This window comes from Camellia sinensis, chromosome 8 (assembly GCF_055761805.1).
Source record: "Camellia sinensis isolate YWXY chromosome 8, ASM5576180v1, whole genome shotgun sequence".
NCBI classification, from domain to species: Eukaryota; Viridiplantae; Streptophyta; class Magnoliopsida; order Ericales; family Theaceae; genus Camellia; species Camellia sinensis.
In genome coordinates this window covers 98,031,492-98,049,276 of record NC_138968.1, presented here as the reverse complement: position 1 = coordinate 98,049,276, position 17,785 = coordinate 98,031,492, and the positions used below count along the sequence as shown (strand labels likewise).

Below are 17,785 nucleotides of genomic sequence, written 5' to 3'. Positions count from 1 at the left end.
CATTTTTGTTGTAACCAAGCAATGACTTGGAAAGATGTAAGTCTTTAGGGCGTACAAATATCTATTTAGCTTTTATCCCTCTTTACTACTTGTAACACATGTTGTAGATTTAGGATAAACTATTTATGAATTTATATCGCATGTGTCACTTTTTGTATAACACTTCAGATTAACGAAAGTTTACTATTTCGATTATGTTGTCTTGGTTTAAATTATGTTGGGTCGAATTATTGTAATTATTTTCGGGGCATTACAAATAGCAATAACATTCACCAAATTTTTAAAAAAAAACTAAAACTGAATCTACCATTACATCATTACAAAACTAAAACTATAAAATGACATAACAATAGCAACAAAGCAGTTGTTGCACACGAAGAGAAGAGAAGAGAAGAGAATGAAATGTTATAAATTCAGATTTTGGTTTGATATATAAGAGATAGGATATAGTATGTATCAAGGATGTATGGTGTGAATATAATCTATGTTGCATACAGTCTGGATCGGTTCCAATCCGGAACCATAAAGTGAAATCCAAAAATGATCCGCTGGAAACAATTCCTCAATTTTTCAATCCATAATTGGATTACGGATACAAAAATCCAGTCCAAACTTACCAGATTAGACTGCACCAATTCGGTTTGCAAATTTTACGAATTCCTTATTCAGCCCTATTCTTAGCGATAGTAACCAAATATACAATAGAGAAATAGGAAGAAAAGAGGCTAGAGGGTAGGTTTGTCCTAAAAATTCTAGATTCAACCTCTTCATAATTACTTTCAAAGCTTTCATTAATTTTGCAATTTGAGAAATATTTCATTGAATTACTAATATTTTTAATTTACTTCATGTTTTTGTAATTTTATCTAATTTTACCAAAATTCCTTTCTTAGAGGTCGTCTCATTTTAGATAATATGTTGCTAGCACATGAGCTGGTAGAGTTTATCAGACATAGAAAGAAGGGAAAGAAAATGTTTTTTTGGTTAAAATTGGATATGAATAAGACTTATGACCTGGTTGATTGGAATTTTGTCACGCCCCAAAATTCGAACAATTAAATATTAAATTCGAACTAAACCTCAATAATATTCCATCATCCAAATCTTAGGGGTGAAACAAAACTAAACGCCAACCAAAACATCCACCATAATTTTATAACTATCAAATACGTCCAACATTAAAGTAGCAACAACTAGTCAAAACAACTTAAATAAAGTATGGTTACAAACCATGCCAAATTATTCCAATACTAAAGTCATAAAGAGAATAATAAATACATGAACTACTAACAACCCTAAGCTCAAGAAAACAAAAGAAATCCAAGAGATATGCCCAAAAACTATAGTTACTTCTCGTCACCACCGTAGCCTCAACTAATCCTGCAAAGGAAGTTCAGCTGTGCTCAAACAGAACACACCCGAGTTGCCAAGAGATAGAACGGGTCAGTATACAGGTATACTGGTATGAGTACAATATTTAATAGCCACGTGACCACCAGACACAGACAAAAATACATTTAATTCTTATCACGGGACAAGACAAGTAGTTCCAACCGCACTGAGACGAATGGGTAGTTTCCCGAGATACGGTGGCATTTAGTTTCTTGTCTGTACACAACGAAATATAAATTGATTATAAAATAGACAAAATAGAAATAAAAATATGGTGAGTCAGCCCTGCATAAAAAGTTAGTAAGACCCACCATCCTGCAAAACAAATAAAGTTAGTATAATTTAATCATAAGTAATTTGTTGAAAAAAAATATAAAATTACACCGTTTCATACTTAAATAATTCGAATTGGTCAAAACTCAAAGAACGAAAGTTGTACAGAATCAAATTTCCTAAAAGGCTCATGAACGAATTTAACAGAAACTGAACAGGTTAAGAGAAAAACTTGATATAAAAATCTAGACAGAATTCAATCGAAAAATCTGAAACTGAAAACGAACAAAAACTGCCCTAAGATGATTTTTTTCGAAAAATTTTAAAACATGAAAAGTGTGCAGAATAATGTTTTACTTCAGTTCTTGTGGAACCAATAACAAATGAGCTCGTTTCTTGGGTTAAAACAGCCTCTAAAATCTTCCCTGCTAAATTGAATCAAACCGATAATAATCAAGATCATCCGATTATAAGTTCTAATCGATTTTTTTTAATAAAAAGCTAAAACACAAAAGTTGTCTAAAATCACGTATACATGCTTCTGCTCAAATTTCGTATATCAAGATCGTTTACTATTTTTTTTTTCATGTACATATCAGTACCATACACACTGTACTAACAAATTCATAATTAAATTCTTTGTTCCATAACTCCACCATTTCGGCCCTCCCCTTCCGGCCTACACATATATCCCATGTGCCTCTCGTATACCTAACACCGCTCTGAAGCCAAACTTTTACGGGGATATCATCCCGAGTTTGACTCACACTTCCCGGATGGTTAGCATATACGTACACGCGCAAATCAAAGCACTCGTCTACTCATGAGAACGAGGCAACAATATATATATACACAACATCTCACACATGAGAATAAACATAACAATGCCGAGCCTAAGGCATTCAAATAAATCTCATAATCCTCACTTTTTTTTTTTTTTTTTATACACTCTTTCTCACCATCACTCAAATAAAACAACAATCCATGGAGTCATGGTGGAGTATAAGGAATTTATCTATAGGTTCTTAATTAATTTTAATTTCATATGACCATGAGTGTAATTATAACTATAAAATAAATCCATACAAAAATCCTAAACATGGCATACGCAACTAATCAAAATAATTAAAATCAATCCATCATCTACATGCAAATACAAAAATCAATCCAACATCAAATAAAAATAAATAAATAAAAACAACGAATCAATCCATCCTCTAACCAATATCAATGGATTCTAAGTTTATTTTAATTTTATATAATCATGAGTATGATTACAATCATAAAATCAATCCATATAAAAACCCTAAACCTTGCATATACAACTAATCAAAATAATTAAAATCAATCAATCATCTGAAAACCCTAAACTTTACCTACACAACTAATCAAAGTAATTAAAATCAATCAATTATCCTAAACTTTACATACACCACTAGTCAAAATAATTAAAATCAATCTATCATCTTTATGTGAATACAAAATCAAACTAATATCAAATAAATAAATAAAAACAAAGAATTAAATATAAATCAAGGGAAGTGGGTTTTGCACTCACTATATTATTTTGAAGATCAAAGAAATATTTAGAAGATTTATGGAGTCACCAAAACAAAACCCTAATCTTTTCTTCCTTTTCCCCTTTCTTTCTCAGCGTCCCTCACTGTTCTCTCTCTCTCTCTCCCTCTCTCTCCCACGGTTGCCTTCACCTTGCAAATTCACTTTTCTTTTCTTTGATTTCCCTGATCCATAATCTAACCTAATTCACTTTATATAATATTATACTAAAACCTAATCCTATTCTAACTTAATAAACCATTATAATATATTATATTATACAATACAACATAATTATAATATTTATAAATATAACTATAAGATTATATATATATATATAACACCTCTCTCTTTTTTTTCTTTTTTTTTATATAACAAATATAAATATTTAAATATTTAGATTAATTTTATATAATTAAATAGCACATTAAATTAATTAATTACCACATTAAATTCATTAAATACCACATTAAATTTTCATGTAACCACGTAATTAATAAAGTCAAAAATAAAAGAAGATAATAATAATCGTAATAATAATAAATAATGACTTAAGAAAATTAGGGTCGCTACAATATATACATCTCAAAAGAATCTCGTCCCGAGATTCAATAGGAGAAAGTACTAGGCAAAAAGTTCTGGGTGCATATGCCGAACTTTCTCTTCTAACTCCCAGGTAATATCGTTCTCATCTTCGCTCCATGCACTTTCACCAAGTTCACTTTCTTGCGCCGCAACTGCTTTACATCCCGATCTAGAATAGTAACCGGTTGCACCACATATGTTAGATCATCACTAATCTCCAACACTTCTGGTGACACTACTTGGGATGGGTCTTGCACACACTTTCGCAATAAAGATACATGGAACACATTGTGAATCAAAGCTAAAGTAGGTGGTAGAGCTAATTTGTAAGCCACATTACCAATCCTCACAATGATCTCATATGGTCCCACAAATCTAGGTGCTAACTTTCCCTTCTTTCCGAACCGCATAATACCCTTCATCGGCGAGACCTTCAAAAACACGAAATCTCCAACATTCAACTCAACCCCCTTACGTTTTTTGTCAGCGTAACTCTTCTGACGACTCTGTGCAGTCTTAATACGTTCCCGAATAATATTTACATTCTCCGTAGTCTCCCTCACCAACTCTGGCCCTAACAACGGTGCATCTCTTACCTCCATCCAACAAGCAGGTGATCGACATGGCCTCCCATACAAAGCCTCAAAAGGTGCCATCCCGATACTGGAGTGATAGCTATTATTATAAGCAAACTCCACCAATGGCAGGTGTTCTTCCCAACTACCACCAAGATCGAGGACACAAGCTCTCAACATATTCTCCAAGATCTAATTTACCCGCTCAGTTTGCCCATCTGTCTGGGGATGATAAGTCGTGCTCAAGTCTAACCTAACACCCAAAGCATGCTGAAAACTCTCCCAAAACTCTGCCACAAACACCGGATCACGATCCGAAACAATAGAAACGGATGCGCCATGAAGTCGCACCACCTCCCGAATATACAGCCTAGCTAGTTTAGCTGCAATTCGGTGAACACTAATAGGAATAAAATGAGCAAACTTGGTGAGTCGATCCACTATCACCCAAATAGATTCATTGCCACGCTTAGACTGCGGCAATCCATCTACGAAATCCATAGAGATGCACTCCCATTTCCAAGTAGGGATCTCAAGAGGCTGCAACAATCCAAACGGTCGTTGATGTTCTGCCTTAACCTGTTGGCACACATAGCATCGAGAAACATACTCTCCTACTTCTTTCTTTATACCTTCCCACCAAAACGTTCTCTTCAGGTCATGATACATCTTAGTCCCACCAGGGTGAATGGTATATCGGGACCTATGGACATCATCCATAATCTCTTTCCTCAATTCAACAATATTAAGTACACACAACCTGCCCTTGAATCGCAATCCCCCATCTGAGTCCACAGACCAATCAGTAGGACAATTATCGATCAAATCCACTACAAGGTCATTGAGCTTGCTAACGAGAAACCCATCTAAATTCTGCAACTGACGAGCTTTACCCAGTAACGTCGGCTGCACAGTCAAACTACCAATGTATGCCCTCTCAGCACTCTTTATTGGTTGAATATCATGCATCGAAATTAACTCCAAGGACTTCCATTCTTGAATCATCAAAGAAGCCATAATCTCATGTTGTCGACTAAGTGTATCAACGACTACATTTCCTTTCCCTGGGTGGTAAAGGATCTCAAAATCATAACTACTAATAAATTCAACCCATCTCTGTTGCCTCATGTTCAACTCTTTTTGAGAAAAGAGATATTTGAGGCTCTTGTGATCTGTGTACAACTCAAAGTGCTCCCCAAACAAGCAGTGTCGCCACACTTTCAACGTAAAAACAACCGCTACCAACTCTAAGTCATGAGTAGGGTATCGTCTCTCATGAGGTCTTAGTTGTCGAGAAGCATAAGATACAACCTTCTGATGCTGCATCAATACACATCCCAACCCAGTTCCACTCGCATCAGTAAACACTACTAACTTTTCTCCTTGTATCGGTATAGTTAACATCGTTGCTGTAGTCAACCGCTTCTTTAACTCCTGGAAAGCTTTCTCACAATCATCTGTCCATATGAACTTCACATTCTTGCCGGTCAACTTGGTCGTGGGTGCTGCAATAGTGGAAAACTTCTTTATAAATCTTCTGTAATAACCAGCTAGTCCTAAAAACTTCTCACATCTGTAGGGTTCGTGGGCTGCTTCCATTCTTTAACCGCAACAACTTTTTTAGGATCTATCGATATCCCTTGATTGGACACAACATGTCCCAAAAACCGAACTTCTTTCTCTCAAAAGTGACACTTACTGAACTTAGAGTATAACTGTTGCTCCCTCAAAGTTTGCAACACGACTTTCAAGTGTTCTCTGTGTTCCTCCTCATTCTTAGAATACACCAGGATATCATCTATAAAGATAATCACAAACTTATCTAGATACGGTTGAAAAATTCTATTCATCAAGTCCATGAAATAGGCAGGAGCATTGGTCAAACTAAAAGGCATTACAGGAAATTCGTACAACTCATATTGAGTCCGAAAAGCAGTAAGCGGTATACTTTCCTCTGACACACCCATCTGATGGTAACCTGTTCTGAGATAAACTGAGAGAACATGGCTGCCCCCTTCAACTGATCAAACAAGTCATCAATTCTAGGTAGTAGATACTTGTTCTTGATAGTCACCTTGTTTAGCTCTCTATAATCTATGCACATGCGGAGAGTGCCATCTTTCTTGGAGACAAAGATCGCGGGTGCTCCCCACGAGGAGTTACTTAAACGAATGAACCCTTTCTAAAGCATCTCTTCCAACTGCTTCTTCATCTCCACAAGCTCTTTAGGCGGCGTTCTGTATGCCGCCTTAGAAATTGGTGCAGTTCCTGGCATTAAGTCACTGCGAAATTCTACTACCTGTCGAGGTGGAGGTCCAGGTATCTCCTGAAATACATCTTCAAACTCACGCACCACATCTACCTCACTAATATCCTGCTTAGGAATTTCTACCGAGCACAGAAAACTCGTCATCACCGACTCTTCTCCATCGCTAGAAGTGTGGGTAAGCTGTGGCATACCGGGAATATCTATATTTACAGTCCTTCCAGCACAATCTAGAGTTACAAAGTATTTTCCTAGCCAATCCATACCCAAAATAATTGTGAACCCTTCAAACCCTAACACAATTAGGTCTGCATGCAAGACTTTACCCGCAAAATCAATCTCAAAATCTTTACACATCTCATAAAGAGTAACTGCCCCTCATAAAGGGCTCTCAACACGAATAGGTCTAGACAATGAGGTAGTTACAATACGTTCTCTTTCTACAAACTGCTTAGATATGAAAGAATGAGAGGCACCAGTATCAAAAAGTACTCTAATGGGTTCTCGAAAAAGATTAAAGGTACCTTCCAGCCATCACCTTCAAGTTAAACACACCAAAAAGAATTCATTCATAACTGCTTAGAATAAACTCAACCACCAAAATAAACTAGCTAACCCATGTTTCTGCAATTCGAGGATCACCTAAACTCTCACAAGTCTAGGGTAACCTAGAGCTCTGATACCAAACTATCACGCCCCAAAATTCGGACAATTAAATATTAAATTCGAACTAAACCTCAATAATATTCCATCATCCAAATCTTAGGGGTGAAACAAAACTAAACACCAACCAAAACATCCACCATAATTTTATAACTATCAAATACGTCCGATATTAAAGTAGCAACAACTAGTCAAAACAACTTAAATAAAGTACGGTTACAATCCATGCCAAATTATTCCAATACTAAAGTCATAAAGAAAATAATAAATACATGAACTACTAACAACCCTAAGCTCAAGAAAACAAAAGAAATCCAAGAGATATGCCCAAAAACTATAGTTACTTCTCGTCACCACCGTAGCCTCAACTAATCCTGCAAAGGAAGCTCAGCTGCGCTCAAACAGAACGGACTCGAGTTGCCAAGAGACAAAATGGGTCAGTATACAAATATACTGGTATGAGTACAATAATTAACACCCACGTGTCCACCAGACACAGACAAAAATACATTTAATTCTTATCACGGGACAAGACAAGTAGTTCCAACCGCACCGAGACGAATGGGTAGTTTCCCGAGATACGATGGCATTTAGTTTCTTGTCCGTACACAATGAAATATAAATTGATTATAAAATAGACAAAATAGAAATAAAAATATGGTGGGTCAGCCCTGCATAAAAAGTTAGCAAGACCCACCATCCTGCAAAACAAATAAAGTTAGTATAATTTAATTATATGTAACTTGTTGAAAAAAATATAAAATTACACCGTTTCATACTTAAGTAATTGGAATTGGTCAAAACTCAAAGAACGAAAGTTGTACAGAATCAAATTTCCTAAAAGATTGCGCAAACGAATTTAACAGAAACTGAACAGGTTAAGAGAAAAACTTGTTATAAAAATCTAGACAGAATTCAATCGAAAAATCTGAAATTGAAAACGAACAAAAACTGCCCTAAGATGATTTTTTTCGAAAAATTTTAAAATGTGAAAAGTGTGTAGAAGAATGTTTTACTTCAATGTCTACAAAACCAACAAAAAAGGAGCTCGTTTCTTGGGTTAAAACAGCCTCTAAAATCTGCCTTGCTAAAATGAATCAAACCGACAATAATCAAGATCATCCGATTATAAGTTCTAATCGATTTTTTTAATAAAAAGCTAAAACACAAAAGTTGTCTAGAATCACGTATACATGCTTCTGCTCAAATTTCATATATCAAGATCGTTTACTATTTTTTTTTTCATGCACATATCAGTACCATACACACTATACCAATAAATTCATAATTAAATCCTTTGTTCCTTAACTCCACCACTTCGGCCCTCCCCTTCCAGCCTACACATATATCCCATGCGCCTCTCGTATACCTAACACCGCTCCGAAGCCAAACTTGCACGGGGATATCGTCCCGAGTTTGACTCACACTTCCCGGATGGTTAGCATATACGTACGCGCGCAAATCAAAGCACTGGTCTACTCATGAGAACGAGGCAACACTATATATATACACAACATCTCACACATGAGAATAATCCTCACTTTTTATTTTTTTTTATACACTCTTTCTCACCATCACTCAAATAAAACAACAATCCATGGAGTCATGGTGGAGTATAAGGAATTTATCTATAGGTTCTTAATTAATTTTAATTTCATATGACCATGAGTGTAATTATAACCATAAAATAAATCCATTCAAAAATCCTAAACATGGCATACACAACTAATCAAAATAATTAAAATCAATCCATCATCTACATGCAAATACAAAAATCAATCCAACATCAAATAAAAATAAATAAATAAAAACAACGAATCAATCCATCCTCTAACCAATATCTATGGATTCTAAGTTTATTTTAATTTTATATAATCATGAGTGTGATTACAATCATAAAATCAATCCATATAAAAACCCTAAACCTTGCATATACAACTAATCAAAATAATTAAAATCAATCAATCATCTGAAAACCCTAAACTTTACCTACACAACTAATCAAAGTAATTAAAATCAATCAATTATCCTAAACTTTACATACACCACTAGTCAAAATAATTAAAATCAATCTATCATCTTTATGTGAATACAAAATCAAACTAATATCAAATAAATAAATAAAAACAAAGAATTAAATATAAATCATGGGAAGTGGGTTTTGTACTCACTATATTATTTTGAAGATCAAAGAAATATTTAGAAGATTTATGGAGTCACCAAACAAAACCCTAATCTGTTCTTCCTTTTCCCCTTTCTTTCTCAGCGTCCCTCACTGTTCTCTCTCTCTCTCTCTCTCTCTCTCTCTCCCACGGCTGCCTTCACCTTGCAAATTCACTTTTCTTTTCTTTGATTTCTCTGATCCATAATCTAACCTAATTCACTTTATATAATATTATACTAAAACCTAATCCTATTCTAACTTAATAAACAATTATAATATATTATATTAAATAATACAACATAATTATAATATATATAAATATAAATATAAGATTATATATATGTATATAACACCTCTCTCTTTTTTTTCTTTTTTTTTATATAACAAATATAAATATTTAAATATTTAGATTAATTTTATATAATTAAATAAAACATTAAATTAATTAATTACCACATTAAATTCATTAAATACCACATTAAATTTTGATGTAACCACGTAATTAATAAAGTCAAAAATAAAATAAGATAATAATAATGGTAATAATAATAAATAATGACTTAAGAAAATTAGGGTCGCTACAAATTTCTTAATTTCAATCCTTCGTCGTATGGGGTTTAGTGGAAGATGGATCCAGTTGGTACATCAATGTGTGTGAATAGTTTCTTTTTCCATCCTTCTAAATGGCCAACCATCAGAATTTTTTACTCCACAAGCTGGATTGAGGCAAGGGGATCCTTTGTCACCTTCTTTATTTATAATAGTCATGCAAGCATTATCTGAGGGATTGGCTCATTTTGCTTAGTAGGGTATTTGTAAGGGTATTGCCATCAGTAGGCATTCACCTCCAATTTCCTGTTTGATGTTTGCAGATGATTGTTTTTTATTTATGCAATTTAAGGGGGAGGAAGTATGGTGTTTGCAATGGTTGTTAAATGTGTTTTGTAAACAAACGGGCTTAAGGATTAACATTAACAAATCAGAGTTGTACCAAAGTCCCAATTTTGGTGCTAGGGAATGGTATATGTTGCAGTCAATTTTCCACTTTAAAGTGGTGCTTAATCTTGGAGTCTACTTGGGGGTGTCCATGTATAGCGATCCTGGTTTTTCCTCTCTTTATTTATTGTATTCTGGACTCGGTTCCGTGGATGTGTTGTTGTCTCATTCTCATTTCCATCATTTTCACTTTGTATTTGAGTCTTGGCTTGTGTTGGGCAGGTTTGAAATAGGTTGGTTGTGCTTTGAAACCAAAAGTTGATGCCTAGAATTTGGCCTTTACACTTGAGCGGGGCTTTTGATGCTCGAGCGGGCCCTTTGATTTTGCTTCTCCGCTCAAGCGGGAGTTTTGACGCTCGAGCGTGATTTTCCATCTCCCAGTACTTTTCTCTGCAGGTCTTTGGATGCTCGAGCAGGGATTTTGACGCTCGAGCGTGACCCTTCGTTTTTGTTCCTCCGCTCGAGTGGGGAGTTTGACGCTCGAACGGGGACCATGGTCTGCAAAACTTCTGTGAGTGTGCATCCGATGCTCGAGCGTGAGTCTGTGCCTAACGCTCGGCGGGGGTTTCCACGCTCGAGCAGGGCGACTTTTATAACACTTCGGGATTTCACTTTTTGATTTCCTTTCTCTCTCTTACTTTTCGAAAACCACCATTAGAGAGCACCTCACTCTAAAACTCTACCTTCTCTCTAGGATATGATCTAATCAGAGTGATCCCCTACCCTTGAGCCTTTACAAAAAGTGTAGAGCTTGGTGTGGGCTTCCTATCAATCTGAAAATTTCTTGATTTTGAGCACTTCGGGATTTCTTCATCTTCTTCCTTTGAGCTCCGAATTTGAGGTAAGGATTCCTACTCATCTTTATGACCTTTAACCTAAAGGTTGAGCTTTTGTATAAATGGTCTGATTTGGGAAGTTAGGGTTTGTAATGTGTTGTATTGGAAAGAGGGGTTTTGTTCTTTGATTCAAACATATGTGTTTTGAGTCTAAAAGGGGAGGTTATTGATGTTGTTGATAATATTTGAGCCTTTGGGTCAATATTGAGGAAAAAGGGAAAATGCCATGTTTTGGTATATTTGGGTCGTTAGTGTAATTAATGACATTTATCATGGAATTATGAAATTGAGGTGGTAATAATGAAATTGGCTCATTATGAGATAGAATGGTGGAGTTAGATTTATTAACCGCTCACTTTGAAAATGTGGAAATTATATATCTATCGAGGCATTTATTATCTGTTTAGAAATAATTGCTTTGGGCTATCGGTGGAGGATAGTCTTGATTGTTGTAGACAATGCATGATGATTAGGCAAACTAAAACTAATAAATTGAATATGTCATCGGATATGACGGTTGGAATAATACATCAAATTTATGTATTGATTGATTAGGTATATGATATGTGTTTATATACATTGTATTGTGTGGGAGAAGATAGGGGATGTACTCCATGGTTTAGGGGAAGATAGGGGATGGACTCCTAAACCGGATTTTGTTTGGGAGGAGATAGGAGATGGACTCCATCGATACAGCAAATATGTGTATCTATTGAAGTATTGATACAGTAAATCTGTGTATCATATATGAAGTACGGAAGTGTTTTATTTGAGATTGATGCAGCAATTATGTGTATCTATTGTGAAGTATGAAGTGTTTAATTTGAGTTGTTATCTCAATTGAAATAGAAGCACTGTTGATAAGAGATGTAATCTCATTTAAATTGTTTGGCCAGGTTCTGAGCCATAGTTATGAATTGAGAAATTGAATAAGAAATGGAAAATGGAATGAAACATGGACACATTTGTCATGTAATTGAAATGGACTATGACTTGATTTATGTGAGTTAAACATTTATCAGATGCTAATATTTTAGTTATTGCTCATATTATGTTTTGCATATCTCTACTAGGCGTTGGCTCACCCTATATGAGACATCATTTTCAGGTACATGTATTATGCCACCTCCAAGGACGTAGCTTGGAAGGCTTGAGCCTGTTGGACTTTTGTTGTTTTTGTTGTATTACATGTATATCAAGCCTAGGGCTTATTTTGTGTAGAGTTAGTACTCTTTTTTTTGTAACCAAGTGTTGACTTGGAAAGTTGTAAGCCCGTAGGGCATTTACTTTTGTTGTCAACATGTAATACTTTTGGACTAAATACTCTGATGAATAGAAATATATTTATTTATCTTATGTTTATGGATGTCGCGAATGCATGATTTATGGGTTTATTTTGAGGGCGCTACAACTTGGTATCAGAGCGTACCGGGTTCGAATACTTTGGGTACGCGGAAAGTGGTTAGTACCACAATGGGTTCGTATCGCTTATTAGAGACTTAGATGTAGTGTTATACGCTTATGTGATAACATGTTTATGTGACTATTTGGGTATGGGATTTAGTTTCTAGGATGTTGATTGGATCCTTGGATTTCTGTGAGTCTTGTTAGAAAGGCACTTGATTAATGCTATTTCTAACCGGAACTCTAATAACGCCTCGGGACTATCATTATCCAAAAATGAAATTCATAAGTGCTTATGTAATTATGTGCTTACGTGGAGTGAATTACTGTTGTCCATGCATTAGGACGCTAGTGTAATAGCTTCGGCACATTTGTGAATGTGCTAATGTTCTTCGTTACCTTTATTAGGATATCAGGATGAGGACGTGGTGGTAGGCGAGGTAGGCCTAGAAGGCAGGAGATACCTATACCGGATGAGATTTCGGCGCAGCAGGAGGGTGTTGGTCAGGCCAATGTGGCCGAGCCAGTCGGTCAGCAGGCCATGGGTGCCTTAGCCCGCGAGATAGCAGGAGCTATGAGGGAATCCATAGGCATTCTCAGAGCTGAGAATCCAGTTCAGGCCCAGATTGTTGATGTAGGGCTTTCTTTCTGAAGAGGGAGTTCTTCTGGTCTAATCCGGATGAATTTATTGGGGATCCAAAAGTGCCACTTAAGACGGATGAATGGCTCGAACAGATGACGAAGACGTTTGAGATGATTGGCATCAAAGACGGGGCATTGAAGGTGACTTTGGCATCTTTCCAGCTTAAGGGGGATGCGGGTCAGTGGTGGAAGTTCATGAGAGGTCGTGTTGGTGGTACATGGGAGGCTTTTGTAGATGCCTTCTAGGAGAAGTTCATGTCTGCAGCTGTCAGTGAGAAGTTGAGAGATCAGTTCTACCAGCTTAAGCAGCTGAGTTTATCAGTGGCCGAGTTTGAGGCCGCATTTACTAGCTTATCCAGGTCCGCACCTGAGCTTGTGGCGTTTGAAGAACGCCGTTGTATCGAGTTTGAGAGGAAGTTGAGGCATGGCCTCAAGATGAGAGTTGGGGGTTCTATGACCCGGGATTATGGGCGTCTTGTGGATGCTGCAGTCCATATGGAGATTATGATGCAGGAGGAGGATGAGGGGCTCCAAGAGGAGTCAGGATGGTCAGGGAGACGGTAGAAGGCAGAGGGGTTCTAACCCTCAGCAGTCCCACGGTGCATTTGTTAGATCGACCTTTCTAGTGCCGAGTGCAGGCTCTAGGAGAGGCAGTCAGGGAGACATCACTTGTTACAAATGTGTTCAGTTGGGCCACAAGTTTCCAGCTTGCCCGCAGAAGGGCGGAGGGCAGAGAGCAGCGTCATCTTCAGCTCGACCTTAGAGCCAGAGACAGGGCAGAGGCCAGCCGCTCTCTTGTTACCAGTGTGGTCAGGCGGGGCACCTGAAGAGGTTTTTCCCACAGTTGAGTGGCACTTCTGGTGCATCTGGGCAGAAGCAGAGTTTTCAGCCAGCTCAGTCAGTTCAGGCCTCGGGGGCCAATCAGGGGCCTTCATCGTCCCAGTCTGTGCAGTAGTCCTTTGCTCAGAGAGGTAAGTAGGTAGATCAGGGACCTTCAGGGAACGTTTATGCTGTTACCGCCCAGGATCTAGTACTGGCTTCATCTGTTGTGAGAGGTACCTTTTTGTTTTGCAACTCGGTTGCCAGTATGTTGATTGATACGAGTGCATCCCATTCTTTTATATCAGCTGCATTTATATCTATTTTGGGTTTGGAGTTGGCACAGTTAACATCTCCTATTTGTGTTGTATCACTTGGTGAGGGTGAGTTGATTTTGAAACATGGGTGTCGGGGCTGTGATATAGAGGTCGCTGACCGCCGGCTTCTATTTTCTTTTGTAGTTATGGCTATGTCAGGTTTTGATGTGATTTTGGGTATGGACTGGCTATCGTCATACCGGGCTGTTATTGATTGTTACCGCTAGAGGGTCACAGTATGTACCTTGAGCGGGGATTGTTTCCATTTCTTGGGGGATCAGGTTGGTAGTGTGTTACCACTGGTGTATGATCCGCGAGGGCGGAGTGAGCTTGGTGGTCTTCTCGCTAGCCTTGTGAATAGTGAGTGTGATGAGACCGGGGTTGAGTTGCCAAGAGTGGTTTATGAGTGTAGACACCCCATTTTTGACCGTCTTCAAGACTTGGACGTCACCATTTGAACACTCGGTGATCATCCATGTTCATGTTCGTGTTGAGTTCTCGGAGGTCTCGTCTACGCGCCTTGCCTTAGGATCTCTCGACTTGCTTGTTTTGTGTTTGGTTTTGTACCAAACACTTATTGTTTTGCTTTTGAGGGCGGGAATGATTTGTTGGCCATCCCCACACCTCACCGGCCATGGCTTGAGGCCACCGGCCTTGTTTTGTTGCTACCGGCCATTAGTGATGGCTGGTCGGCACTCTTTATGGTCGGTCGACCATTATTTTGGTCAATTTGTCACTTTTGGCTGGCCGACCACTGTTCATCTGCTTTTGGCAGATATTTTATGCCAGCTGTGATAGCTGGCATCCACAATGCCCCCCTCCATGTGTATGGAGGGATTTCCCTCTTGCTTAGCTTGTTTTGTAAGCTTTGCGTGATTGGAATTCCTATAAAGGGAGGGCTTCTCGTCCCTCCTCAAGGGTTCTAGAAAAAAAGGGTTCCAGAGGTCTGAAATTAGGGTTAGAAATAGTTGTATATATCTATCTCTATATCTCCCTCTCTTTACATATTTGTGTGTGTATAAGGTTATTTTGTTCATACTTTTGCACACAAACACCTAGCATTACACCATCCTCTTAGAGCTGAGGTCCTTGGAGGTTGATTTTGGTATTGTTGGGTTGCTTTAAACTCAAAAAACCTGTTGGACCATTGTTCTTGAAGAAGGTCTACAAGGGTGAGTATTCTTGCTTTAGTTTCCCCATTTTTGTACAAGCTTTTAGCCAATCTTGCATATGTTTTTAAGCTTAAGTTATAACGGATAAAAGTTCTATTTTTAAGTGCTTAAAATAGTTGTTTAAGATCACTTTGGTGTTTGGGGTTGTTTACCCCCTCTTAGACCTTGTTTGGCCTCATTTTTGTACCTTTTTTTGTGAGCTCCGGGACCACCTTGTATTGGCCTTCTCACCACTGAAATCTTGAGGGATTTTGGTGGTGGGAATGGTGTTTTGAGGTCCTAAGATGGAGAGGGCCATCCCCTCTCCTTATTGTCTTCAACACTTGTCATATTTGCCTCATGTGTGAGCACCTTGCTTAAGTTCATGTTGGCCATGACTTATTTGATATTTGGTGTTATTTTTCCATGATTTACCTCTGTCCAAAGTTGGTTTAGACGTGCCATACATGCTATGTATACTTGTCTTGTAATCCCTTGATTTTGCCTTAACATGCACCAAGCATTTAGACCACTATGCTTACTTGTTTTGGCCGGACTCCATGAAGTTTTTGTGCATGTTTTGGCATGCTTTAGGTCTAATTTTGGTTGTTTGGGTCATCCATGGCTTGCTTTGTATAGCTACCATGCAACCTAGCTTGTATGCTTTGAGTGTTGGCTCCTCTACCATGCTCTCTTTGTATCATTTCAGTGGTTTGACACCATTAGTTCTGATATTTCAGTCCTTGTTTCATGCTCACATGCTTGCATCTTATCACTTCTTTAATGCTTTAAAAGATTGGTGTTTTATGCTCCATAATTGGGTCATTGTGCATGCCTTTAGACTTAGGCCATTTAGATGCCATCTAAGTGGGTTTTTGGGTTCATTTTAGCATGTCATATCTCCAATTTTGGTCGTCTAAATCATGCCATGTTTGGTTCTCTTAGGTGTAGTGTAACACCTCTTTGGTGGCCTTGTATGCCTCATGCCTTGCCCCTTTAGTTTTAGTTTGTTTTAGCTTTGGCCATTGCATGTTTTAGGCTTACTTTGGCATGATTTGGAACTGTTTTGGTCCACTTTGGTCATTTGCTTCATGTGTCACATGACCATGGTTTGAGCCTTCGGGCTAGTTTCAAGTTTTTTGTGCATGACTTGTTTGCATTGTTAGGTTGATTTGGCATCATCCTTTGCATGTTTTCAGAGCATTAAAATGATTTCCATTTGTCCATGTTTGTCCCTTTTAAGTATGCTTAAAAGTTGCCTTTCGTTGCTTAAGTGTTGGACCATTTAGCATGCTTGTTTGTATGTACTTTTGTCCTTCATTTGATAGCATTTTGGCCGCTGATTTGGACCTATTTGAGAGCTGTCCATATTGGTTTAAGTCCTTCATTTGCATGTTGTTGCATGCCTGCCTTGAATGTTGTTGCATACTTGGCCTATTAACATGTTGTTGCATGTTTAAGTGATATTGCATTTGGCATGCATCTTTGATTAAGTTGCTTAACATGTTGTTGCATGTCTTGCACGTTTGCATGTTTAAATTGCATCTTGCATGTTTGTTAGCTTACATACTTGCATGTTTGCATGCTTGTTCACATGCTCATATTGCATGCTTAACTTGCATGTTTAGGTTGCATAGCATTGAGCATGTTTGCATCCCTTGCCTCTTGACCAATTATGATAGAGGTTAGGGTCTTCTATTGTGTGTTTGTGTGCATTGCATTTGATATTGAAATTGCACAACTTGGCATCTTGGGTCGAGGCCTACACTCCTCTAAGTCTCAAACATGCTGAGGAGGGTGGTGGTGCATAAATTGCTTTGAAAATGCATTGTCATGTCTTGTCTGTCCTCTGTTGCAGTAAACTAGTCTTCTGCAGGAATAAATGGCCGGTTGGCAACTTTCAGTGCCGGTCGACTACAAATACCCAGCCGGTGATCTAATTTTTGGTCGATGACCATAATTCCATGGCCGGTGGTGTTTCCTCTTGGTCGGTGACCACCCACAGTGATCAGGGAGTGGTTCAGAAACATCCTGGAAACTTGTACAGTCCTCAGAGGTGCAGAGTAGTATAAACAGAGGCAACATGTGACATGGTGGTGGGTTTCCGAGCGGAACCGAGCGTGCATGCATTCGTCCCTCTTCCCG

General features: G+C 37.9%; 2 protein-coding genes across 2 annotated transcripts; both read right to left on the bottom strand.

The window, feature by feature from the left end:
- Positions 1-3,887: 3,887 nt before the first annotated feature.
- On the bottom strand, positions 3,888-5,981 carry LOC145797905 (uncharacterized). The gene is made up of 4 exons (XM_082885344.1): positions 5,717-5,981; positions 5,136-5,446; positions 4,830-4,961; positions 3,888-4,067 (listed from the first exon to the last, which is right to left on the bottom strand). Exons 1-4 carry the CDS (start codon positions 5,979-5,981, stop codon positions 3,888-3,890), a joined length of 888 nt encoding a protein of 295 aa, XP_082741470.1.
- Positions 5,982-6,564: 583 nt separating this feature from the next.
- LOC145797904 (uncharacterized) lies at positions 6,565-7,005 on the bottom strand. The gene has a single exon (XM_082885343.1). It carries the CDS (start codon positions 7,003-7,005, stop codon positions 6,565-6,567), a length of 441 nt encoding a protein of 146 aa, XP_082741469.1.
- Positions 7,006-17,785: the final 10,780 nt, after the last annotated feature.

Excerpts from the sequence above, each read along its gene's own strand:
- LOC145797905 (XM_082885344.1), bottom strand. The coding sequence starts at position 5,981 with ATGGAAGCAGCCCACGAACCCTACAGATGTGAGAAGTTTTTAGGACTA. Across the intron at positions 5,447-5,716 it reads GAGTGGAACTGGGTTGGGAT|GGAAAGGAAATGTAGTCGTT; the intron begins GTGTATTGATGC and ends TTTACCACCCAG. Across the intron at positions 4,068-4,829 it reads GTGGCAATGAATCTATTTGG|TGTGTGCAAGACCCATCCCA; the intron begins GTGATAGTGGAT and ends TTATTGCGAAAG.
- LOC145797904 (XM_082885343.1), bottom strand. The coding sequence starts at position 7,005 with ATGTGTAAAGATTTTGAGATTGATTTTGCGGGTAAAGTCTTGCATGCA.